The sequence below is a fragment of the Lynx rufus genome, unplaced genomic scaffold (assembly GCF_022079265.1).
Source record: "Lynx rufus isolate CCGP_SWC_20201006 ecotype Redwood Valley unplaced genomic scaffold, mLynRuf1.p SCAF_18, whole genome shotgun sequence".
In the NCBI taxonomy this organism is placed as follows: domain Eukaryota; kingdom Metazoa; phylum Chordata; class Mammalia; order Carnivora; family Felidae; genus Lynx; species Lynx rufus.
Window position 1 is genome coordinate 15,683,539 of NW_025814832.1, and position 26,483 is coordinate 15,710,021.

The 26,483-nt window shown below is 37.1% G+C and overlaps 2 protein-coding genes across 2 annotated transcripts in view; both read left to right on the plus strand.

The window, feature by feature from the left end:
* Positions 1-11,877, plus strand: part of HSF5 (heat shock transcription factor 5) — a 42,754-nt gene extending 30,877 nt beyond the window's left edge. The window contains 1 exon segment of the mRNA XM_047081748.1: positions 11,769-11,877. Coding sequence (XP_046937704.1) covers positions 11,769-11,839 — 71 coding nt within the window. The 3' untranslated portion in view covers positions 11,840-11,877.
* A 5,308-nt stretch (positions 11,878-17,185) lies between these two features.
* Positions 17,186-26,483, plus strand: part of RNF43 (ring finger protein 43) — a 71,235-nt gene continuing 61,937 nt past the window's right edge. The window contains exons 1-2 of the mRNA XM_047080965.1: positions 17,186-17,731; positions 18,780-19,419. Coding sequence (XP_046936921.1) covers positions 19,168-19,419 — 252 coding nt within the window. The 5' untranslated portion in view covers positions 17,186-17,731; positions 18,780-19,167. The remainder of the gene's footprint in view (positions 17,732-18,779; positions 19,420-26,483) is intronic.

Here is a 26,483-nt window from a genome sequence, read left to right on the forward strand (position 1 = left end):
GGCGCCCCTGTGGTCAATTGGTTTTCAACAATGGTGCCAGAGCAATGCAGTAGAGAAAGGTAAGTCTTTTCAACAAAAATTAGCGTTGATCCATACCTCACACCATAATTAAAAATTAACTCAAAATGAATTACAGATCTAAATATAAAACCCAAATATATAACACTCCTTGAAAAAAAAGGAGAAAACCTTTGCTACTTTGGAGTGAACAAACCTAAATATAAAACTCAAACATACAAAGCTTGGTGAAAAATAACAGAAAGGCTTTGCTACTTTGGAGCGGACAAAGATGTCTTAGAACACAAAAACGTGATCAATAAAGAAAAAATTGATAAATTGGATTTCATCAAAATTTAAAACTTTTGCTCTTGGAAAGGCATCATTCAGAAAATGGAAAGACAAGCCAAAGTCTAGGAGAAAATATCGACAACACATATGTGAAAACAAAGGACATATTTAGAATATAAAAAGAACTCTTACAGTGCAATTCAAAAGTGGGGGGAATATATGAACAGACATACCACTAAGTGGTACAAGTGGTCAATAAACACATGAAGAAATGCTTAACATGTTAAATAATCAGGGAAGTCATTGGGAGTCACAGGGAGACATCACTACCTGCCCATTAGAATGGCTAAAATTTTTAAAGAAAAAAACAAGACCGTACCAAGCGTTGATGAGGCAGCTAGAACTCTTCATACACTGCTAGTGGGGAATAAAAATAGTGTAACCATTTTTGGAAACCATTTGGCAGTTTCTTAAAAATTAAATTAAGCATACACTCATCACAAGTTATGAATTACATATAAATTACAGTGTATCCATACAACAGAATAATATTCAGCAATAAAAAGGAACACATTATCAATACATGCAAATCATTACGTTCATGTGGTCCTTGGGGAATATACATTTCTTTTCTTTCTTTTTTTTTTTTAACATTTTATTATTTTTTAAATAATCTCTACACCCAACGTGGGGCTTGAACTCACAATCCCGAGATCAAGAGTCACATTCTTTATGGAGCCAGCTAGGCACCCCTGGAATATACATGGTTTCAGAGCAGTCCAGTTTTTGTTGCCTATATTTTGTTAGAGAGTGTGTAAAGGGTGTGAGGATTACTTAAGAAGCTGAACAGTCCTATATCTTAGCAGGGCATGTTTGTTATTTCTCTGGCATTTCAATTCTTAAAAAAAAAAAAAAAAGGTAGACTACTGATTTGTTTGCCTTTGTTCATTCCAAATGTGAGTTATAGCAGAGATCTTATTTAGGTAGTTTTTAAGCCTGAAAAGTCTGGTATTTGATTTACTGTCTGTACTTTGCTCATCCCTTTCATTCAACCTAATGGAACCTATATTGAGGTCATCTAAAAGAATGGGTTCCATTGGAAAGATAATATTCTTAATCTGATCTTTGCCACAGAGCTCTCTCCCATTGTCTATCAGAAGTACTTGAGAAAAGCTTCAGGCCCTCTTACTATTATTTCATGTTGGGATAATGAAGTGGTTGGGTGCACAGTCCAAATTGCTGATCTCTAGACAATAGGTTATCAACTACAGGCAGAGAAGTATTCCCTTCTATCTTTGCTTGTGCTTTGGCTACCTCTAGCCTGAGTTCATCTCTTATTTTAGGACTTTGCTGAATGTGTCAAGAAACAACTAACACTGTGAATTTTGTCAGCCTTTTCCCTTATGGTTACTTGCTCACTTTGCATGTGGCCTGTCTTCCAGGGTATCACAGTAACAATTTTATCAAATGTTTTGACATGGGTTACAAAGATCACCAGTGTTCTAGCTAGTGTCTAGTGTCATAATTACCTGCTGTCTGACCACCAAGCTCATAACGTGTATTTTAATTTGAATAATAGCAGTACCTCACTTCTAGATTCCAAATTCCATATTAGTCCATGTATAAGTTAGGCTGCTGTAACAAAACAAAAAACTAGTAGCTTAAACAGTTTAGAAGTTTGTTCTTCCCTTATGATATATTCTGAGGATAAGCTGTCTAGAGCTGATGTGGCAGCTTTACCTCTCTCTGGTAGCCCTCAGGTGTTGCAGGGTTAAAAATGGCTCACCACTATATCAGTATGTTGGCCAGCAGGCTGCTATAAATATCCTTTCCTTTTATGAGCATAATCATCACTTATGCTCTCATCAGTTTGACTAGAACTTGGTCACATGGTCAAACTAGCTGAAGGGGAGCTTGGAAATGTAGTCTTTACCTGGGGACCATTTGCCTAGTTAAACAACACCATGATTTAAAGGAGGACTAAATATCAGGAGACAAGTAGAAGTTTCTGTTACATGGACTAAGAGAAAATATTTACAACAAAATACAAAGTATTCTATTCATCATACATAAAAACTCCTACAAATCAATAAGAAAAAGTCAACCCAATAAAAGTAAAGAAAATGATATTAATGTGCAGGTCGGAAGAAATAAAGTGGCCAATATGCTTGTAGAATGATGTTGAACCCCTCAGAGAAATCAAGTAGAGAAATGCAAATTAAATCAATCCAAAAGATTTTTTTTTGATTGGCAAAACTTAAGCTGTTGATAATATCCAGGTTTGATAAAAGTTTAGGGAAAAAGGAACGTCTTAATACACTGTAACTGGAATGTAAATTTGTATAGCCTTTTGGAGGGCATTTGGCATTATTTGTAAATAACTAAAATGCTCATGTGCTTTGACTCAGGAATTCCAGTCCTGGCAGAGTTCACTGTTGTGTCATGTATGATAGCACAAATTTGGAAAAAGTATAATTGCCTAATAGGGAGCTAGATAAATTATAAAAAATTAATGTAATGAAATACTATGCAACCATTTAAGAAAATTAGCTTGATATGTTGTTACCTAGAAAGGTCGTAAGTGTTCATAACATGTGTTAAGTGGATGAGGCAAGTTGCAGCACAATATGTCTAGGACAGCCTCCTTTCTAGGAGGAAAAAAAGGAAGTATATACTATATAATTATACAAAAAAGTATAGCAGTATATGATAAAATGGATTCATGTAATAGTGGTTACCTCTAGGAAAGTAGAATTGGAGGTGAAGAGAGGTACTTTTTTATTTTTCAATTTGTGTATGAATATACACAATAGTAGGATTATGGGAAATTTTTACTCCCTTTTTGTATTTTTATAGATTTTTAAAATTGAAAAAAAATCCAAAAATACTAAGAATTGTTTAAATATTTTAAAGTATTCTTTCAGTGTAAATTTAAAACCATCAAAATAATAGGAATGGGAAATGAAAAAGAATATTTTGAAAAAATATTTATATCCCGGTTATTAACCTGACTTCAAGGTTTAGATATGATTGACTCAAGCTAACTGTATCCCCCACCTAAAATGCTTTTCCAAGATTTTTTAGAATTTCTAGGGCTTACAATGACTTTTAGTTTTAAATTTCCTGTTTCTGTTTAATTCCAAAGTCATCCATTTCTCACCTCCTACAGCTCTTCTCTCTTATCTGCTCCATGCTGTTCCAGATGTAGAACTTGGCCCTCTTCCTTTGTTTCCAACCTTTCCCCATGCATTTACATTAGGCATTTGTATGTGTTCAACTCCTTTCTGAAGTTTTGGGGAGGTAAAAAGGGTTTGCATTTAAAATACTGCATATAATTTTAGATGGAATGTTATCCACCTTTCTTTTTAAAAGGCTGTCAGTCACTTTGCCATTTTCTCACCTTTCTTTGTCACTAATCACTATGGCCTCTGCCATGTTGTCATCTTTACTTGTACCAGCACTGTATCTTCTCTTCTCTGGTCTTTTTTTCTGTGCCTTAGGGAGAGACGTTAGATATTTCCTCTATTTCCTAATGTCTTTGAGACCTTACTTTCTCCAACCAAAACAGCTTGTCAAGTATAGTCTCTACAAAGATAGTTACGTGCCCAAGAGGAACTCTGGTGCCTACTGTTAAAATAATCACTTCATCTCTTTCACTATTAAGGTTATAAGTGTAACTGATAAAAGAATTAGGACATTATCTTTATTATCTCTTCATTTTCTTTTTTTCCTTAAGTAAAGACTTATCCTTTGGTCAGTGTTGTTGATAGCCGAGTCTTAATTGGCCTTGAATTCTTGCTGTGAAATAGAAGAGTTGTGACATATTAGCATTATTATGACAACTGGTCACATTTCCATTTATTAGGGGCAAGGAGTAAATTACTTAAGCTAGAACCTCTTTACTAAAAAGTTAGCTTTTGTAATGAGAGTGTAAGCAGAAATACAGTTCATGAAGTACAAAATTATTCTACCTTGATAGAACTTAACCTAATGGTTGGCTTATGAAAACATGGCTATAAATAAGGTTCGATGGGATTAAAGACCTTAACCAAAGTCAGTTTAAATTTATGTACTATCTGTTAGAGTCTGTATAGCATAGCTGATACGAAGAAGGCTTTTGGTATTAGAAAAACCTTCTATTTATTATTTTTCTCCCCTCTTTACAGGTAGTTTCATGAGGCAAAGGCCTTTCTTTTGTTAAACGATGTATCCTCAGCACCTACAGTATTAGCATTAGCTGTGGCACTCAGTGTTTGTTGAATGAATGACATGCTTTTCCACCCCACTTTAATCTTACTGATGTACTTCAAAAAAAATCCTTGGAAAAAAAGCAATCTTTTAAAAAAATGTGGTAAAATATATATAACATACAGTTTACCATCTTAGCCATATTTAAGTATATAGTTCAGTAGCATTAAGTACATTCACATTGTTTTGCTCCCATTACCACTATCCATCTCCAGAACTCTTTTCATTTTGCAAAATGAAACTGTGTACTCATTAAATAATAACTCCCTATTCTTGCTCACCCCCAAGCCACTGGAAGCCACTATTCTACTTTCTATCTGAGCATCTTTTAGTTAGCCACCAAAAGATAAGTTTTGAACATATGAGGAGTCAAAGCACTCCTCAGGTTTCTTTTAAAAAGTACTTATTGGGGCGCCTGGGTGGCGCAGTCGGTTAAGCGTCCGACTTCAACCAGGTCACGATCTCGCGGTCCGTGAGTTCGAGTCCCGCGTCAGGCTCTGGGCTGATGGCTCGGAGCCTGGAGCCTGTTTCCGATTCTGTGTCTCCCTCTCTCTCTGCCCCTCGCCCGTTCATGCTCTGTCTCTCTCTGTCCCCAAAAAAAAAAAAAAAAAAAAAAATGTTGAAAAAAAAATTTAAAAAGGACTTATTGAACAATTGCCTAAGGCTTGGTACCATACTGGGTACAATAGAGACAAGTCGTGTCCTCTATAGTTCTATTCTTCTGGAACCAAGAATTGTGGATGTCTTACTAAGATGTCATTCCATATCTCGTTATTATGCTCTGACATTTATTTTATATTTTTTTAATGTTTATTTATTTTTGAGAGAGGAGACAGAGCACAAGTGGGAGAGGGGCAGAGAGAGAGAGAGGGAGACACAGAATCCGAAATATGCTCCAGGCTCTGAGCTGTCAGCACAGAACCCAACAGCGCAGAGCTCAAACTCGGAAACCATGACCTGAGCGGAAGTCGGACACTCAACCAGGCGCCCCCTGTGTTCTGACATTTAAAACCAAGATATGTTTGGTTATGAATTTTACTTTTTGTAGCCATTTATTTTCTGTTTTCCCCTTCTTTTTGTCTGGTCATTTCAAATTAATAGGAAAATATACATTAAAAAAATTTTTTTAACGTTTATTTATTTTTGAGACAGAGAGAGACAGGGCATGAATGGGGGAGGGGCAGAGAGAGAGGGAGACACAGAATCGGAAGCAGGCTCCAGGCTCTGAGCCATCAGCCCAGAGCCCGACGCGGGGCTCGAACTCACGGACCACGAGATCGTGACCTGAGCTGAAGTCGGAAGCTTAACCGACTGAGCCACCCAGGCGCCCCGGAAAATATACATTTTTAGATAAAATTCACAAAACATAAAATTAACCATTTTAAAGTGCAAAATTCAGTGGCATTTAGTATATTCACAATGTTGTGCAACCTCTACCTCTATCTAGTTACAAAACATTTTCATCACTCCTAAAGAAAACCCCGTATTCATTAAGCGGTTACTTCCAATTCCTACTCCCCCAAGCTCTTGGTAGCTTCCAATCTGTGTTCTGTCTCTATGGATTTACCCCTTCTGGATATTTCATATACATGAAATCCTGTAATATGTGACCTTTTGTGTCTGGCTTATTTTACTTAGCATAATGTTTTCAAGGCTCACCCGTGTCATAACATTTGTATCAGAACTTTCTTTGTATGGCAAAATAATATTACATTGTATATATATACCACAATTCATTTATCCATTCATCTGCTGACGGACATTTGGGCTGTTCTTACCTTTTGGTTATTGTGAGTAGTGCTGCTGTGAACGTGTGTGCATGTAGTGGAGTATCTGTTTACAAGTCTTTTGGGTATATACCTAGGAGTAGAATTGCTGGGTCATATGGTAATTCTGTGTTTAACTATCGGCCAAACTATTTTCCATAAAAGCTCTAGCATTTACGTTTCCTACAGCAGTGTAGAAGGGTTCCCATTTTTTTCATATCCTCGCTAGCACTTGTTATTTTGCCCCTTTTATTATTGTTATAGCCATCCTCATAGGTGTGAAGTGTTATCTTATTGTGGTTTTGATCGCATTTCCCTAATGATTAGTGCTGTTGAGCATCTTTTCATACGCTTGTTGGCCATCTGTATATCTTCTTTGGAGAAAAGATAATTTTTTTTACAACTATTATAACAATATTCTGTTTAATGAAATCTTCTGTTTTGGTTAAAAATCTCTTGATTATAGCCCTAGTGAGTGTTACAAGTTGGTAAACTATGGCCTGTGAACCAAATCTAACATACTGCCTGTTTTTAAATGGCCTGCAACATAAGCATGGTTTTCGTATTTCAAAATTTTTTTAGTGCTTATTTATTGTTTTGAGACAGAGAGACAGAGCATGAGCAGGGGAGGGGCAGAGAGCGAGGGAGACACAGAACCCAAAGCAGGCTCCAGGCTCTGAGCTGTCAGCACAGATCCCAACGCAGGGCTCAAACCCACAAACTGTGACCTGAGCTGAAGTTGGATGCTTTTTAAAAAACTTTTTTTTTCTTTAATGTTTTATTTATTTTTGAGAGAGAGAGAGACAGAGCATGGGTGGGGAAGGGGCAGAGAGAGGTAGACACAGAATCCAAAGCAGGCTCCAGGCTCTGAGCTATCAGTACAGAGCCTGACGCAGGGCTTGAACTCACGAGCTGTGAAATCATGACCTGAGCCGAAGTTGGATGCTTAACTGACCGAGCCACCCAGGCGTCCCATAGTTTTCATATTTTAAATGGCTGGAGGAAAATCAAAAGAAGAATATTTCATGTCACATAAAGATGATATGAAATTCACATTTCAGTGTCTATAATAAATGAAGTTTAGTTGAGCTGCCTCACATGGCAGGAGGGATGAGGGAGCTCTCTGGGATCTCTTTTATAGGGGCACTAATATCATTCATAAAGCTCTGCTGTCATGACCTAATCACCTCCCAGAGGTCCAGCTTCTAACACCCATCACAGTGGGGTTAGGTTTCAACATATGAATTTCAGGGAGTTAAACATTCAGTCTGTTGCACCCTGTGTTAGAAAGTTCTTGTTCTTAGCTTCTGATCTTTTCACAGCCCTGATCCTTGATGACCAGAGAAGCCCGTAAGAGAGTAAGGAGGTACTTGTGAGGAGGGCTCAAATTGACTAGTATTCAGTTTAGTTCTTACAGATGACCAAATGTTTTTTTATTTTGATACTAAAAGGTTAAAGAAGTAATGATAGAAACCAAAGGTAAAATTCCTAAAGTATCACTTAAATTTCAACTGTCGCTATCATTAGGACTATCTCCCCTCAGTATGGTTTCAACTCTCACAGTACATTATTTATGATAAAAATAAGGAAATTTCATGAAATCACCTCTAAGGACTCCTTTGCTTCCAAATTCTGAAATACTATGATTCTAACATTAACTGTTGGATGTCATTTTGTTGCTCGATATCTCATTGAACAGGGGCATCCTATATTCCAGAATTTATCAGTGCCCTTCTGTAACTGAGTTATTTTGAAGATGTCTGCCATGTTTAAGTAGGAACATGTCACACTTCAAACTTTCTTTGAGGTTTTGTTTTTTTTTCAAATAGACTACAAGTTGATTAAATAATCCAGATTGTATTGATTTCAATAGATGTGTGTTTTGTTAGAAGGAGATGGTCAGTCACAATCTTTGCCATGCTGTGCATAGGCTTTTTGAGCACAAGTTAACTTAAGGAAATACGTTTTGGATCAAAAATACCAAAAGGTAAAGGAAATTAGATTCAGTCATGCGCCTCCAATTTCTTTGATGATATCACTCTAAACTGAATATACCCAAATATTAATTTTATAGTAGAAGCTACACTCATTCATGTTCTCATGGGATGTTAACTTTCTGGTTAAGGGAAATTGAAGGTTTACAAGCAAAGTTCTATTCATTCCTAAAGGAAGGACTTCTCATTTTGTAGCTATTGGATTATGGATGAGATTTCATTTAGATAATAACCCCCAAGCTCTAGAGAGTGCTCTTGGAAGGAATTAACATTCCCAAACAAGTAGATGCAATGCTCTTGGCCCTCAAGGCCTTTCAACTCTCAAACCAACTGAGCTACTGTGATCCCCAAATACTTACCTTCTCTGGTGAGTATGCAAGCTTCTCTTCTAAATGAAGTCATATAAACCTCTAGTAGCACCAGGCTAGTCTGTCTTTTCATATTTTTATTGGTCTCTATACTCTTTTAACTCCTTGATTGGCAGCTTTGCTAATGAAGGAAGTTCACTCTAATAAAATTACTATGTTTAGATGCTCATTATTAGAAACTGTGTGCCAAGTGCTATTTTAAAGCCCAATCATTAAGGTTAAGAGGGTTTGTTGTTCACCCTACTTTACATAACTAATTCTGAGGCTATTAAAGAGCCACACAGGCTATTTCTATTTTAAACATGCCTATCTATGATGTGTTCTTGTCCATTATTTGAACCTATCAATATGGTAAAGTCTTAATAAGCAATGAAATGAATGACATTTGTTCACTGATTTAAAAAAAAAAGGGTTTGAGGCACCTCGGTAGCTTCATAGGTTAAGCCTCTGACTCTTGGTTTCAGCTCAGGTCATGATCTCACAAATTATGAGATGGAGCTTCGTGTCGGCCTCTGCACAGTGCAGAACCTGCTTGGGATTCTCTCTCTCTGCCCCTCCCTTGTGCTGTCTCTCTCTTTCTCAAAATAAACTTAAAAAAAGAGGGAGTTTGTTGCTGCTGTTTTTCAGTTTACCTCCCCATGTGAAATCTGTAGTTGCTTTAATAGCCTTTACCTTTGTCATTATCAAGAATTCCTACTCTGCTTTCAAAGCTGGGTTATAACTGGGTCTATTCATATTCCCAAGTCTTATTTTAATATGTTCTATTACCATTTGGCCTCTCCTTCCCCCTTCCCCCCCCCCAATATGGAGCTGAGATGTTTAGAGAATAATCATTAGGTGTTACTCCTACATCTTCTGGTCAACTTTTAGAGATCCTGATGCCTAAGTAGCACTCCACACCAATTAAATCAGAATGTATGGGGGTAGGAGTCCTATGCATCAGTATTTTTTTTTATTTTAAATCTTTTATTTTAAAATCTTCATTTTTGGGAGAGAGAGAGAGAGAGAGAGAGAGAGAGAGAGAGAGAGAGAGAGCACGAGCATGGTAGGGGCAGAAAAAGAGGAAGACACAGAATCTGAAGCAGGCGCCAGGCTCTGAGCTGTCAGCACAGAGCCTGACACGGGGCTCGAACTCACAACCCGTGAGATCATGACCTGAGCCGAAGTCAGATGCTTAACCAACCGAGCCACCGAGGTTCCCCTACATCAGTATTTTTTAAAAGATCCTCCAGGTGATTCCAATGTGCAACAAGGTTTAGAAACCACTGGCTTTACTTAATAACCATGTAGACTTAGCGTAGAGGTTCTTGCTCCCAGTATCAATTTACACCTCAAAATTAATTAGATGACCTTATAATAATGCACTTTAAACTATTTGAAAAAAAAGATGTTATATAAATATAACCTATCACTATTTTTGTTATTATATAGACTTTACAGAAAGACTTTTGTGGTAAAATATACATATCATAAAATTTATCATTTTAACTATTTTTAAGTGTACAGTTCAGTGGTACTAAGTCCTTTCACATTTGTTGCACAACCATCACCACCAACCACCTCCAGAACTTCTTCATCTACCCAAACTGAAACTGTCCGTTGCACAGTAACTCCCATAACAGCCCCTGGCAACCACCATGCCACTTTCTGTCTCTATACATGTGACTGCTCTCGGTACCTTACGTAAGTGGAATTATGCAGTATTTGTCCTTTTGTGACTGACTGATTTCAGTTAGCACAATATTTTCAAGGTTTACCCATGTTGTAGCATGTATCAGAATTTCCTAATTTTAAAAGCTAAATAATATTTCAATGTATGTATATACCACATTTTATGTGTCCATTCATTGGTCCTTGGACACTTGGATTGCTTCTGCCTTTTGCCTACTATGAATAATGCTGCTATGACCGTGGATATACAAGAAGCCAATTTTAAGTGATAAAATTATGGCCTTTCTCCCACTATAAGATGCTCATCTGGATAAATTGCTTGTTCTTTATGGTTAGGTTGTAGTGTAATTCACCAGATGAGATGACCTGCCCCTAGTGACTGGTCTACCTTTTACAAAATATGGCAAAAATTAGCTATTGTTCCATATGCTTTCTGGATTTTCTCAAATATGGTGGTAGAATTATTTTGTTGAATCAGCTCTCTTGCCCAGTCTGTGGATCAGTCCCACAGAGGCTGTGTTCTAGAAATACAGTGACAAAAGTCTGTGTCTAGAATGAAATAAAGGACTTATGCTATATAGTTTAGTTTAATTTCATTCCCAAATGCTACTATGGCAAAATCGTAAGCTTCAAAACAAACCTAGAAAGGTTGGTTCCCCTAGAAATTATAAACTAGAAGTCTGTATGTTGCTCTGGAAGTTGTAAACTAATTAGCTTGAGTCTAGAAGCCACAGTAAGATCCTCTGACTTCTGCCTGTGTTACTCAGGCCATTTAGCTCTACTCCCATACATGGCCTCTTTGTATTACAAAACCTAGTACTTGAGCTGAGAGTTCAGTTTTTTAGTTCTTTCCATTCTTAGTGGACCCTTCTTGTCTCTTGACCTCCATGAAGGGTATGCTTTCTTTTTTACAGACAGTTCAGGTAGGTGTTTCTTCTGCAAGAGATCAGCTGTGTTGTCAGTAAGGGGAAATTGTATGGAGTCAATCAACTTTGGAAAAGTAGTGATTACTTATTTTAACATTGTGTTTCTGAAGGCATTATTTTCTCATATTCCCAAAACCCACCCACCCACTCATCTTTATAGGATCAAAGAAATGAATTTTCATTTGTGTGTGTATATTTCACTTTGATCCCTTTGACACTTTTCCTTAATTTTTCACTTATAATAAAAGGCAGTTGAAGTGAAAAGAGGCTTAGCTGCATCATTGAAAAGATAGCAACTGTACACATTTTGGTCTCACTGGGTTAACAACTGGGCTGCATCTGTGTTCCTTAGAGATACAGGAATGTCCCAAAACTGAGATCATAGAATTTTAGAACCAATTCTACACTTAACCACGAGCAACTTGTTCTTCTTGTCTGAAGACTGGTCTATCAAACTCTCCAATCTGAGAGGCCAAGAGTGAGTAAACAAATCTTCTTTCTTTCTAGATCTTCATCTGCTGGTGGACGTGGCCTGCAAACAGGAGCACTTTCCAAAGGAGGAAGAATTAAAAGAGTGAGGAATGGAGGACATACGTGACATTGTGCACTAGCTGTAGCTGAGGGCAGACTAGCCTTGCACATGACACACTGTTCGGAGTTTTTCAGTTCTGTTAAGGAAAGAAAAAGTATTTTTGTTTTGTTAATTGAGAATTTTGTTAATTGAGAATTGGGATTTTGGTATTTACTACAGCTTTTCAGTTCAGATTATTTACCTTGACAAACTATTAAACATCTAGCAGCCTTTTTTTTTTTTTTTTTTTTTTGCGCCCAGATCCCTTTCAAATGGAAAGTCCTGGCCTTCTGTTACAGTCAAGAAGCATCTAAAAACTGCTGTATCTATGGTACTGGAGAATAATCTGTGTGTGTGTGTGTTGATTTGCTGTCTTGCCACTCTCAAACTTTAGTCAGCACAATTCCAGAGGGGGAGTTCAGTCTATCTGTTTCAAGTCACACTGTGATCCTTCTAGAGAAGACTGTGCGAAACAAAGGCATGTGAGGTCACCAAGATCACAGGTCTAAATGGGTCAGGAATTCCAGGGAAGAAACTCTGAGAAAGAGCTAATTTTCTAACTGATTAACCAGGAAATGCTCTTACTTCCTAACCCAACATTCTGTTTCAAAAGCGAGGCACCTGGACTTGGACCATCCATCACACTTAACAGCTCCTGATTGTTTTATATTAATGGGAGCATTCTTCTATTTTCGTATCTTTCTTTAATTTTAATGATACATTATCATAAATGGTAAGAAGGTTTTGTTATATATCACTTATTTAAATGTCTTCTAAAATTTTTTTAATTTGTTTAATATATTTATAAATGCTGGTAGAGTTAAAAGTTTTAAAGCTTTATATTTTTATTAAGATTGCACAATAGAAGGATAAAGGATGCATGTGTAAGATATTTATTTTGAAGGGGAAATGTGTGAACAAAAACATTAAGAGGTTTAACACTGTTTTCTTACTTTAGATTTTTACATTTGGTACATGTAAATTCTCATCTATATATACTGTGTGCAAAATTTTGGGAAAACCTGATCAGTCATTTAACAGAAGCTATACCTCTGACATTTGTAATAGTTTATGTCTGGTTTAAGCTTCTGAGAGAATTTTGGATAGTGGGATATACCATAACATTTTTATTTTATCCCCTCTGCAGGATTCTAAATTCAAGTAGTAGGATTGTGGGACCGGTTTTTAGGAGAGGTATCTTGGGTGTCCACTTTCTGTGGTTGATCCCTCACTTGCTCATCTAGTGATAGCAAGAAACTTTATGATTTTAAAGTCTTTTACACTGACTAGAACTTTCTTATTGGATTCTGCTTTGGTTGTCCTAATAAGAATTGCAGAAACAAAAGGAAAGTGTAGGAATATGAAACTAATTAAAAAGAAAAGGCACTTAGTGATATGACATAAATACTATGCTAGTCATTGTGGGTGTAACAATTCATCTCTTAAATTGCATTGTGCCTTCCCAATGATGTCAAACCATAGACGTGTTAACAGAGATAGTAGTTTTTTGGAAAAGGATGAGTTCTGTATTGGTCTGCAGTGACTCAGTTTAGATATGAAAGTAGGTTCTGAAAAGTGACCTGTTTGGTCCATCTGATTAGATTAGTTGATGTCCACGTGATGGGCATTTATTAATCTTTATTAGCAAGGTTTAAAAAAGATGAACAGATTATCAAGACTCCTCCATCTTTTGGCCAGACTATGTATTTTGGCAGAGTATGTGAAGAGGAGACCCAATTTCCAAATGAAGGAACTTTGCCTTTTCTCTGTCATGTTGAGAAGCTGACAAACTGTGTAGGTGACATTCCTTCCCTTAATATGCCTTTTCAGCTTTGTATCTGTTGAAAGAGATAATATCCTTTGAGGAACATATGTCAAGCAGAAACCTTGGCATGGCTTAATTAATGAAATGCCTTTATCAACTTTCCAAACTTTTTTATATGTGAATACAACAGACCAAGGAGCTGGATCTCCTGTTATACTCACATGCCTGCTATCTATCAACTAAAGCTATCATCGCTGACTTGGGAAAAATGTCAGAAGATAAAATAAAATCTTTGTGTGAATTGGCCAGTAGGGTCTGACGCATACTAACAAGGTTTCTGACTAGCTCCTCAGTATTTCAGCACCTTAAGCACAATAAATTTCAATCAGTCAACAATAAAGTGAGTGTTTCAACTGGAGTTGTCTTGCTTGTTTTTACTGTTTAACTGGTGATCAATACAAAACTAAGTCATTATGACTAGTATTAATAATAGCAAAATTTGAAAGATAATGTATTACAGAGAAAGACAGATACCACATGGTTTCATTCTTATGTGGATCCTGAGAAACTGAACAGAAACCCATGGGGGAGGGGAAGGAAAAAAAAAAAAAGAGGTTAGAGTGGAAGAGAGCCAAAGCATAAGAGACTGTTAAAAACTGAGAACAAACTGAGGGTTGATGGGGGGTGGGAGGGAGGGGAGGGTGGGTGATGGGTATTGAGGAGGGCACCTTTTGGGATGAGCACTGGGTGTTGTATGGAAACCAATTTGACGATAAACTTCATATATTGAAAAAAAACAAAAAAAAAAACAAACAAAAAAAAAAAAAGAAAGAGAATGTATTCTGTTTTTCAAAGAATCTACTTAAAAAAATGTCCTGGCTTTTTTTGTTTTTCTTCATTTGTGATTGATTGGAGATTGAATCTTTAAAATGCCATTAAGGATAAGGACAATTCTTGGACATATTTATAGAAATCTGTTTTTTTAGGAAAAGGACTCATGTCTTCAGTAACTTTAGTCAATCCAGATGTGAAAATAGATCCTGAAGGATGATATTTCTCACGGGTAAGATTAGGTAGTAAATATTAGTGACATGGCATTTCATTACCATGGTAATGACATCTTTATGATATCTCTGTGGACGTTGTAGTAGATAACCTGAGGGATAAGCCAGAGAATAATTTCTCTTGTTTGTCAGTTCTGGTGACCCAATAAATACAGTGTATCAGTGAAGTAAAGTACATTGGGCTGTTTAGTTTGATCCTGAGTATCTAAGTGGATATCCAGGTTCATGATACATATTTTCATCATTCCTAGATCTTGGAGTTTCCTCAAGAGAGGGCAACCACATCTATATTTTCTTCCTTCTTTCAACTAAGTGTGTTTATTAACTCTTAGGTTTAGGTCTCTTATTAACTCCTTTCTAAGTTTCAAGCAGGAATAGGTGAGGTAAAGTCCATTAGTAGATCACTTTTTGTTTAAGATAATTTTGCATATATCAAATATATAGTAATGTGTATTTTGCATTTTTTATGCTATACTATTACACAACATACATAAAATAAAAATATAAAACCACAGATGTAAAAAATTCTCTCTAGAAGAATTAGATATATTCTTTTTTTTTAATTTAATTTATTTTTTAAATTTACATCCAAGTTAGTTAGCATATGGTGCAACAATGATTTCAAGAGTTGATTCCTTAATGCCCCTTACCCATTTAGCCCATCCCCCCTCCCACAACCCCTCCAGCAGCCCTCTGTTTGTTCTCCATATTTCAGAGACTTATGTTTGTCCCCTTCCCTGTTTTTATATTATTTTTGCTTCCCTTCCCTTATGTTCATCTGTTTTGTATCTTAAAGTCCTCATATGAGTGAAGTCATATGATATTTGTCTTTCTTTGACTAATTTTGCTTAGCATAAGACCCTCTAGTTCCATCCACGTAGTTGCGAAAGGCAAGATTGCATTCTTTTTGATTGAGAATTAGATATATTCTTTTGGAAAGAGCTGTAAACGTCTATACTTGCATTGTATTCCTAAGGTCCAAGCAACAAAGAAACATGCTAAATTAAGAATTTATTTTATTCTGCTCTATGTCAGTCATTAGGCCTAAAATGTCAAAAGTGTTCCCATAAACCTTCTCTAGGGAAAAAATGCTCAAGGTGAAGAGAGCTCCTATACTTTTTGCTGTCAGAGGTATTATGTCATTTAAGTTTTACAACCAACCTACAATGCAATTATTGTTATCCACATTTTACAGATGATCAATTTGTATGCTTTCATTTGTAAAATCAAAACATTTTTAAATCTTATATGCTTCTTACCACAATTTAAAACATTAAAGTGGGGGCGCCTGGGTGGCGCAGTCGGTTAAGCGTCCGACTTCAGCCAGGTCACGATCTTGCAGTCCGTGAGTTCGAGCCCCGCGTCGGGCTCTGGGCTGATGGCTCGGAGCCTGGAGCCTGTCTCTGATTCTGTGTCTCCCTCTCTCTCTGACCCTCCCCCGTTCATGCTCTGTCTCTCTCTGTCCGAAAAATAAATAAACGTTGAAAAAAAATTAAAAAAAAAAAACAAAAAACATTAAAGTGTACATTCAGTAGTGTTAACCACATTCATACTGTTGTACATTTGTACCATTTGGAAAGATTATTGTCAAAAGGTCAAAAATAAAATGTCTGGCCACAGTCAAATATAATCTGGTAAATATGAAAATTCAAATTTTAGAAACACATATGAGAAATTTTTGCATTCTAATGACAAGGTAACTAAAAGGGTTATATATAATTCATGAATGTGGTTATTAGCCAAAATGGGTTTTCTTTTTGCCTACAGGCTTCTCATTAATCATATATATTTTGCCCCTTTGGTTGCATTTATGACATAGACTTACTTGCAATCTTACATTGAGGGCATAGGTCTGACCTCCCAAAGATGTGGGAAGAAAATAACAGGCTCAAGACCTCTGACATCAACCTGACTAAAAGCTCCATACAGGAACAGTTTTAGAAAGGAGATACTGAATTTAAAGTAAGTAAAAGCAGAAGAAAAAGTATGCATAAAATGGACAGAGTTCCTGCCAGGGTAGCAGACATAAGACAGCAGTAAACACTACAGCACTGGATGACTTTATTCTGGCTTTGTGCCACTTATAGACACGGAAGCCCCAAAAGAGCAGAAACCCCTTTGAACTTACATTTGCAAAGCCCTGTGTCCCCTCTCTCATGTTCCGCGTTTTCATTATTTTGTTCTCTTTATTTCTTTATACCACCATTTATGTTCTCTTGGGTGCAATCTGCTTAGATACCTGTTTGAGTGAACCTGACTTACCTGTGGTAGCTTGCTTACCCATTGAACTGGATGCAATTTGGCTGTGGCTCAATAGAGGGAGTAGAGGAGCTGAGAGAGGAGAGAGCAAAAGAACATGTCTGGCTCAGTTAAGTGTGCGCGCACTCCAGCCCTTGCCCTAGCCAGCCAGGAGGAGGAGGGGCGGGAGGGGGGGTGGTTGCCTGTAGCTGCTCCACCCTCACTTTGTGTCAGCAGGTAGAGAGCGTGATTGCAGTCCCAGGGGAGGGAGTCAGAGCTAGAACACCAATTACAAACCACAGGCTTCCTCCTCTAGGGAGTTGATCCAGAATTGTCTTTCTGGAAGGGAAGCACTCGAATCTTTCCGAACTTTCCAAGCCCATCCATGATTCAGAGATACTGCTTTCTCCCTCTGGGATTTTCTGTGTTCCTGGTAGTGAATTGTTGCTGATGTATTTGCTACTTTGCTCCTTTTCTCTCTCAAGATTTGATCATTTTATATGCTGTTCGGGGAGAAAAAGAACTTTTGTTAGAAAGGAGATTTCAGAAATGATTTTGGATCCTTTATAAGTGCTTTTAGAGTCTTGGGAACAGTAGCTCTAACCCTGGAGTAAATGTTTGCCTTTGACCTGCATGGATTATTTTTTCAGGCTGCGGAATTTCTCGGCACCTACCTACAGTGTGGGGCACTTGGTTTGGTTGCAGTGTAAGAAGGTGGAAGAATGAGCTGTACTTGGTTAAGCAGTTGAAACCTTTTTTGAGCAGGACCTATAAAAGCATAATTGAATTTGTTTCACCCCCGTGGATTCCAGTGGGCCCGACAGCGCAACAGGTTTGCAGATTTCTTTTGAAATTCTTATTTTTCTCCCTCTGCCTCAGCAAAAGAAAAGGATCTATGTAACAGGTTCATGTTCAATTGCTTGGCTTTTCAGCACTTTTTCTGAAGACTTTATAAGACTTTTTAACTTGACCTCTGAACACGGCGGGCTTTATGGTTGAAGTGCATTTGTATTTACTTAAGGGTGCACATTTTAATATCTTAGAACTCAGATTTTGTTTGTACAAAGACCCAAATTCTCAAGTGTGCCTAGAAATAGCACAGATCTACTCTACTCAGGCTTATTTATACTTTTTCAGGGTGTTCTACTTAGAGCCTGTAGACTAATCACCTCCCTACTCCCCCTATCTTTTATTCCCCGCCCCCTCAAGGAATTTGAAAACGTGTTAGGAATGGTCCTTTGTTTTACTTATGAACCTAGAAAATTACAGATTATAAAATCTGGATAATAAAGTAGTTTCCAAAATCATCTCATGGGAAATCAAAGTACTTGACATTCTCAAGCAGGAGAATAAAAGCTGGAATCCCTAACAGAGAAAGGAAAATAAAGATAGAAATATCAATTTTAACTGGGAAAAATAATTGGAAAGCTAAACTTTTCAAATATTCTTCGAATTTTGAAAGTTGGAAAAAGCAGTGATACTCAGGATTATCCTGTAATATGTGAAGACATATAAATTAGCATCTAATTTATAGACAAATTTAGGTAGAACATTAAAAATGATAGTATATTTAAGTTCATGAAAAGTATTATAAATTCAATGGGTCTAGAACTTTGGCTACCCTAAAATACAGTTTAATGTGGAAACTTTTATGAATACGTGTTATAGCATCTTTGGACATCCCTCACGGTGTGGCCTGAAATCTATTGTACCCTCTCCTTCTCCATTAAAACAAAAATCCTCCTATGACCATTGACAAGTTTTGTGGCTTAAAAAGGACCATCTCTTCATTTTCCGAGCTGGCGTGTTTCACTCTCACCTTCAGTGCATGGCTTTAGTTGTTTACTTTGCCTTGTTTTGTTCATTAACATTGGATTTAGTGGCTCAGCAACTTGATGCATATGGAAGACCAGCACCAAGTGATCTGACATAATAAAAATTCAGGATGTGACATTCAACCTCAAGCAAAGTTGGAAATTCCAAACAGAAGTGGTGATATCTTTACTAATCATAGTGAAGATGGGAGAAAATGACATCCCTGCAGCAGAAGTGGGCTGAAAACACCTTCTTCTCTGCCAGATCAGGAATGCCACCTGTTCTTGGGAATATACTTTAGAGAAAGGAAGGGCCAAAACTACGACTTGGCTTTCAGAAACTGAAGCATAAATTCTCTTTTCCTCCATATTTGTCTGGATCTGAGAACCTGCATTTGGTATTAGCTAGTGGAAGCAGTATGTATGGCCGAGGTGCGTTGCTGCAGCTGGTAGCATGAGTGGTGGCCACCAGCTGCAGCTGGCTGCCCTCTGGCCCTGGCTGCTGATGGCTACCCTGCAGGCAGGCTTTGGACGCACAGGACTGGTATTGGCAGCAGCGGTGGAGTCTGAAAGATCAGCAGAACAGAAAGCTATTATCAGAGTGATCCCCTTGAAAATGGACCCCACAGGAAAACTGAATCTCACTTTGGAAGGTGTTTTTGCTGGTGTTGCTGAAATAACTCCAGCAGAAGGAAAATTAATGCAGGTAAGGATAACTTTATTATGTTTCACTTTCCATCTGTTCGAAATGTGTCTTTCTTCTTTTGTCTCCCAAACCAAATACCATACAAGAGCTTCTGCTGTTGAGTGTTCTGTTTGTTCCATCTTTTAAGGATATTGCATTATTGGCATTCTAAAGCAAATTCTTATTCTAAAAAAGAAACATACAAATTCCACATTTTAGAAGATCATCTGCTTATTTTTAACTCTGGTGTTACGTTGCCATTTTAGATCCACGTAAGACCTTTCTTTGCAAGTCCAGTACTCTGGACGCTATTTTTTGATAGATTAAATATACGGACTTGTATTTAATTGACATGAGGATCATACTTTATATCCTGTTTAAATTTGAAGTGAACACTGAGGAGGTTGATATTTTTTTTATTGAGTTAAAATTGGTATATAACATTATATTAGTTTCAGGTGTACAACATAATAATTTGATATTGTATGCATTACAAAGTGATCACCACAATAAGTCTAGCTACCATCTGTTACCCATACAACTGTAAGGAGGTTACAATGGTCAGCAGCACCCTGAAATTCTAGAATGCCCTTGGAGCATATCTGATTACTGTGTCACTTTTAAAATTCAGCCAAGCTTGAATGCTATGGCTGGCTTTATACCACGTGGAGCACCCTATAGCTAAGCCCAAAATGGAGAGGACTGAATTACAAAATGGACACAAGGTGTAAACTTGCCTCCTTTGGTCTTGTCTATACATAATTTTATTTTTGAAAAATTTTTAATTTAACATCTATTTTTTATTGACCCACAGATCTTTTCAGACACAGTTTCTTAGGCTTTCAGGCTGTGAATTTTGCCTGTGATTCATTCATAGCCTACTCTTTATGTGTTGAATTTATGAACTGACTGGGTCCATAGCATTTCATAGATGAATTACCATTCCCCATGGTGAAGATAGAGCCCAAAGGGCTATACCTTTTTGCTGTGGCGTTCTAGTGTCTTATTCCATAAAATTATGTTGCTTATTGATTACAATTCATTTTATGAAAGGACACTTGCTGTAGCTCTTGGATATAGGTTAAAATGTTATTAAATGTGATTTATTCCAGTATCCAAACTCAAATTTTAATTTTGTGATTTGAACAGAACCAAAGTATTGTATGAATTTCAATTTTTGTCTACTTAAAGGAGGTGAGAAAATTTAACAAAGTATAGAACTCTCTTTTCCAAACATGGATTTTAGCATATATGATTTAGTGGTTCTTCATGGTCACTTTTTAAGCAATATTTTGAAACTGGGATAAATTAAGTAGAAGAAGAATTGGATGACATGGAAGGCTTAACTATTCAGAGAAATAAACAGGCAAAGATAATGTATCTGGTAAAAATGGCCAAAGGCTTTTTGGATGAGTCTGTACATATAATTTGAACTGTAGGATGGAATTAGGAATATTTAAAAATTGAAGTCACAAAGAATTTTGAATATAATTGGAAAGGAGACTTCCTGGCCTTGCCTAGTTAATACCCTAAAGCATGAGGTATGTGTTCCATTTTCATTTTTTACCCTAAGTAGTTTTACTATAGAACCATATTTTAATATCTCTGTGGTCTTTGGGAGCCATACTAAGCTTTGTGTCTTATTAATGTCCTGTGGCAGCATGTTCAATGGGTTAATTATATGCTGTATAAAATAGTGTCTCTTTTATTTTAAATGTGTTACCTTTTATTATCATAAACCTCTGTGTATTCAGAAAGGAAAAGGTATATAACAGAGACTAGCTGGTGTTCTCTTTGCCATTCATTATTTTACCAATCTTTATCATATCTTCTCTTGCTCTACCCTTTTTCTCTGGTAAATCCTGCCAATCTTTTTATTATTATTATTATTATTATTATTATTATTATTATTAACTATTAACTTTGAGCCTATCAGTATACTTTACACGTTGTTTCTTTACTTTGTGAAGAGGGAATTTCATTGTATCTATTATTTAGCAAGGCCTTTCACCCTTTATTATAGGGTGGTTTGCATCATTGGCAATTTTTAGTCTTTCTTCACTTTTTCTGTCCACGTAAGCTTCTTTTAGGTCATTAATAAACTTGTACACAGGTCTAGTATTAATCACTGGACACTGTCAGCATTGGTCTTGGTTTATTGTCTATTAACCAATTCTTAATCCACAATAGCTACTAAATTTTCTTAATAGCTTCTTATGAGAGACTTTATTTTAAAAATACAAAGACAACTATTTGAATAATATGCACCAGTTTTTCTTTATCCACTATTTGATTAACTCTTTCAAAGAACTCTAGAGTGGCGATACATGGTTTCTAATTCTAGCATTCATGCTATTTGTTCCTTATCAGATTACACTACAACTCAGGTTTACTCAACTGTGGTTAACCAAGCCTTCCATTTAACTGAAGTTTATATCTCTTAAAGTTGTGCTTTGCTGCACTTTAGTTTGCTTGATAGATAGCTGTAACCTGGTGTCACAAATCTGAAGACAGTCTTCTCTATTGGCTTTGAGGAATTTTGGATAATTCTATGTATCCTTCTGCCTGTGAATTACTCTAGCTGCCTGTTAAGTTTGATTGTCTTCAAAGATGTCGTCAGGTCTTTTTAAGATTGAGGATGTAAGATTGGGGATGTAGGCATTGGGAAATGTAAAAGTACAAGAACAATGATTTTAAAAAATAGTAACCTTGTTATGGTTTCTGGAATTCTCAGAGAGCTTCAGAAAATCTAACATTTCTTTACATTTTGCTCAATTAATCCATGTCAAGGAAATTTTCTAGATTTCCTAATTCTTTGTCTATGTCTGATAAAAAGGACTAGATGATAGTGATTATGATTTATTACTGTTTTTATTTTTCATTTGAGTATATTCTTTTCCCCTGGTTTATACCATTGTAGATGGAAAATGTGCTAGAGCTTATGCATGGCCTAATTGTCCAGTTTTCTGGTTTATTTACCTCTTGTTGAGGTTTATTTCTATTATTTCTAGTAATGGTGTTGCTACCTCTTCTGTAAATGATTACAGTCCTATTTTCTTTTTCAATTCTTGTTCATTATTTATAAATGTCATTTGAAGGGCCAACTTGAAATCAATCTTTTTAAAAAATTTTTTTTTTATTTTTTATTTTTTTAAGTTTATTTATTTTTGACAGAGGCAGAGTGGAAGCATGAGCTGGGGAGGGGCAGAGAGAGAGGGAGACACAGAATCCGAAGCAGGCTCCAGGCTCTGAGCTGTCAGCACAGAGCCTGACACAGGGGCTCGAACTCATGAACCGTGAGACCATGACCTGGGCCGAAGTCAGACACTTAACTGACTGAGCCACCCAAGCGCCCCTCAATCTTTTTTCTTAAAGCAAAAAAAAAAAAAAAAAAAACCAAGAGGATTTTAGCATAGCACAAGAGAGCTCAACAATTCTTTGACTATCACACTCTTCCTGCTCAGCTGGTTGTCTTGGATTTTCTTAGGCTGTAGGATAAAGTTATGATCAAGATTAGAATGTACTGTCCTGTGGCTTCATCCCTACAGTTGGAGTTGTGGTGATTTGGCATTTGGCCACTAGCAGTGAATACCTCCTGGACAGATTCCCCCTTACACAGTGTCTCTGCTTGTCCCTTAATTTACCTATTAGTCAACAAGTAGCTATCCTATCTTTGCATTTTTGCTTTATTTGTAGTCAGGGCCTGAAATGAATTATTTGAGGAGGGAGAGAAATCTTAATAGTTAAAGTTTTGGCCAAAGCCAGTGAGACGATGCTTTAGCAAACTGTAGTTGACAAAGTGACTACATTGTGGCTCAAGGGATTTGATTTTAGTTCTGGCTCTGTCACTAAGTAGTTGGGTGATTTGGGTCAAAATAGTTACTACAGTTTTCTAGGCTTTAGATTCCCCATCTGTAAAATTGAGAGATTCAAATATAATAATGCATAGCAAATTCGTGCTATTCAGTTTGCGTGTATTAGCTTATTGCATTCTCATAATAACTTTGTGAGAGAAGCGCAATACTTTTATTCTTCACATTTTATGGATAAGGAAATTGAGGCTCAAATATTAGTATCTGCCAAGGTTATGTGGCTAGTAGGTGGCATAGTTGGAACTTGAACCCAAAAGCCCAAGCTTTTCTTGCTCTAAAATTCTGTACATCAAAGAATGCCACAGATGACCAGAACACCAGTGTAGACTTTGTATAAATGATTTATTTCCAGACTAGAAAGGAATGAAAATGATGAGTACTAGTTTCTGAGGTTGATCCAGAATACACAGTATCCTGCTAGTTTCTAAGAATCTCTGTATTCTGTATTCATTCTATTTCTCTCATTTGTGTTTCATTTGCAAAGATATTTGTAAATCAGAATGTTTATTTAAATTTTTTTCATGTTTATTTGTTTATTTTGAGAGAGAGAGAGAGAGAGAGAGAGAGAGAGAGAGAGAGAGATAACATGAGCAGAGGAAGGGAGACAGATGAGAGAGAGGGAGACAGAATTCCAAGCAGGCTCCATGCTGTCAGCACAGAACCTGACATGGGGCTCAATAACATGAACTGCGAGATCATGACCTGAGCTGAAATTAACAGCCAGACACTCAACCGACTGAGCCACCCAGGCACCCAAAGAATGTTTACTTAATCAGTATCTACCTTTGTTTTTAATTTAAACATTTTTTAATGTTTATTTATTTTTGATAGAGAGACAGAGCACGAGTCGGGGAGGGGCAGAGAGAGAGGGAGACAGAATCTAAAGCAGGCTCCAGGCTCCGAGATGTCAGCACAGAGCCTGACACAGGGTTCAAATTCATGAATCATGAGATCATGACCTGAGCCAAAGTTGGATGCTCAACTGACTGAGCCACCGAAGCATGCCCAAAGTTTACTTTTTATACAGTATTAAAGACATTTCTGGAGCTCATGGTTTTGTTTTTTTGTTTAAAAAAATTTTTTTAATGTTTATTTTTGAGAGAGAGAGACAGAGCGTGAGCAGGGGAAGGGCAGAGAGAGAGGGGATTCTGAAGCAGGCTTCAGGCTCTGAGCTGTCAGCACAGAGCCTGATGAGGAGCTTGAACTCAGAAGCCGTGAGATCATGACCTGAGCCGAAGTCGGACGCTCAACCAACTGAGCCACCCAGATGTCCCTGTTTGTTTTTGTTTTTAATAGAAGGCCCTTTACATTTTATTCATTGGAAAATGTTGGAACTTTTTGGTACTTTTTTTCCCTTTAAATTGCTAAGTACAGTAGAGGAAAAAGATGTTATAAATGAGTGCTGTACTATTATAAATGTCCTGTTAGGAACCAGAATTGGTAGTACAGGGTATTGTTAGAGAAGAGTGTAGTAATGATGTTCCATTGAATTTATATAGTAGTTTTCTCCCAAGAAGCTTAAAATGATTCACAAATACCTGCAAGCCAAATAAGAATAGGTGATATATACTCCATTTTACAGAAAAGGAAACGTAATGGGGGAGAGAAAGCAAATAAATTATCCAAGAACAAAGTTGCACAGAGATGGGCCCAATCTGCTTTGCAGGAGATAAAGGAGTAATCCAATTTTTAAGGTATCCAAGGATATGGATTTCTCTGGGATCAATTCTGCAGAGTGGCAATCCTAAAAAGCTAAAATATTGTCAAAGAGTGAAATATCTACTCTATTTGAGCCTATGTTGCTCAGTGTGATAATTCAGTCAAAAAACTATTGGTGAAGCAACTTGCCAACTTTATGTCTCAAAAAGCCCTATGAGCCACTTCTCTAACCTGCATTCATTGTTCTTTTCAGCATTGTTATTACAGTAAAAGTCAAAGTCTTTGCAACGACTTGTAAGGCTCATCAGGATCTGACCTGGCATTCTGATGTTTTGCTTCTTCTGCCCTCACTCAGTTCTCATTGCTCTGACCTCCTTGCTGTCCTTCAGTTAAACCAGGCATACTCCCACCTCGGGGCCTTTCCACATGCCAGTCCCACTTATGGGATTTATGCCCCAGGTATTTTCTTCTCTTAGTCTCTCAAATGTCACCCCCCAAGTGTCAAATATGTCACCTTCTCAGTGAGGTCTTCCTAGACCATCCTATTCTGAAGGGCTCTTCCTATTCCCTCTGGGGCTCATATTCTCCTTCTCTGCTTTGTTTTTCTTTATGAACTTATTGCCATGTAACATATTGTAGTATTTTACTTTTGTACTTGTCTCTGCCCCGTCAGTGAAATATGAGCTCTGTGAAAGTAGGGATTTTTGTCTTCTTAGTTCAGAGCTATATTCTTGGGAGTAATGCCTTAGTATACTTAGTGCCTTAGACATAATAGGTACTCAATAAACATTTATTGAATAAATGTAAGGAACATGATGGTGGTGCTAAGTAACTCTAATAGCTGGGAGATAACTTTAGGATAAAACAGATTTATTATGTCATCACATTTCTAAGTATACTGTGAGGTCAATTATTTTGAGTGCTTTGGGTTTGAAAGAACATGCTCTATTCCTTCACTCTGACTTATAGACAGCATAGTAGCTCCTTGATTGCCTCTTCCAAATTGTAAACATGGCTATAATCAATACATTTGCGGTGCTCCTTTACACAGCATTTTTACACAACATTTATTTGATTTAATAGATAGCTCAACATCTGCTTTTTAGGAAATTCTGATTTTCCAAGAAAGATTTATTGAGATATTGACTTTAAATCTGTGATTATCAGGGGCGCCTGGGTGGCGCAGTCGGTTAAGCGTCCGACTTCGGCCAGGTCACGATCTCGCGGTCCGGGAGTTCGAGCCCCGTGTCGGGCTCTGGGCTGATGGCTCAGAGCCTGGAGCCTGTTTCCGATTCTGTGTCTCCCTCTCTCTCTGCCTCTCCCCCGTTCATGCTCTGTCTCTCTCTGTCCCAAAAATAAAAATAAACGTTGAAAAAAAAATCTGTGATTATCAGATATTGGTATATATCCAAAGGACCTCACCTTCTTAGTCCTTAAGCTTGTGATTCCCAATTCTGGTTTTGAGCTACCCTAACACAATGATTCTTTATCCTTTTTTGGTGCCACAGACCCCTTTGAGGATTTGAGAAAAATTGCTGACTACATGTATTTGAA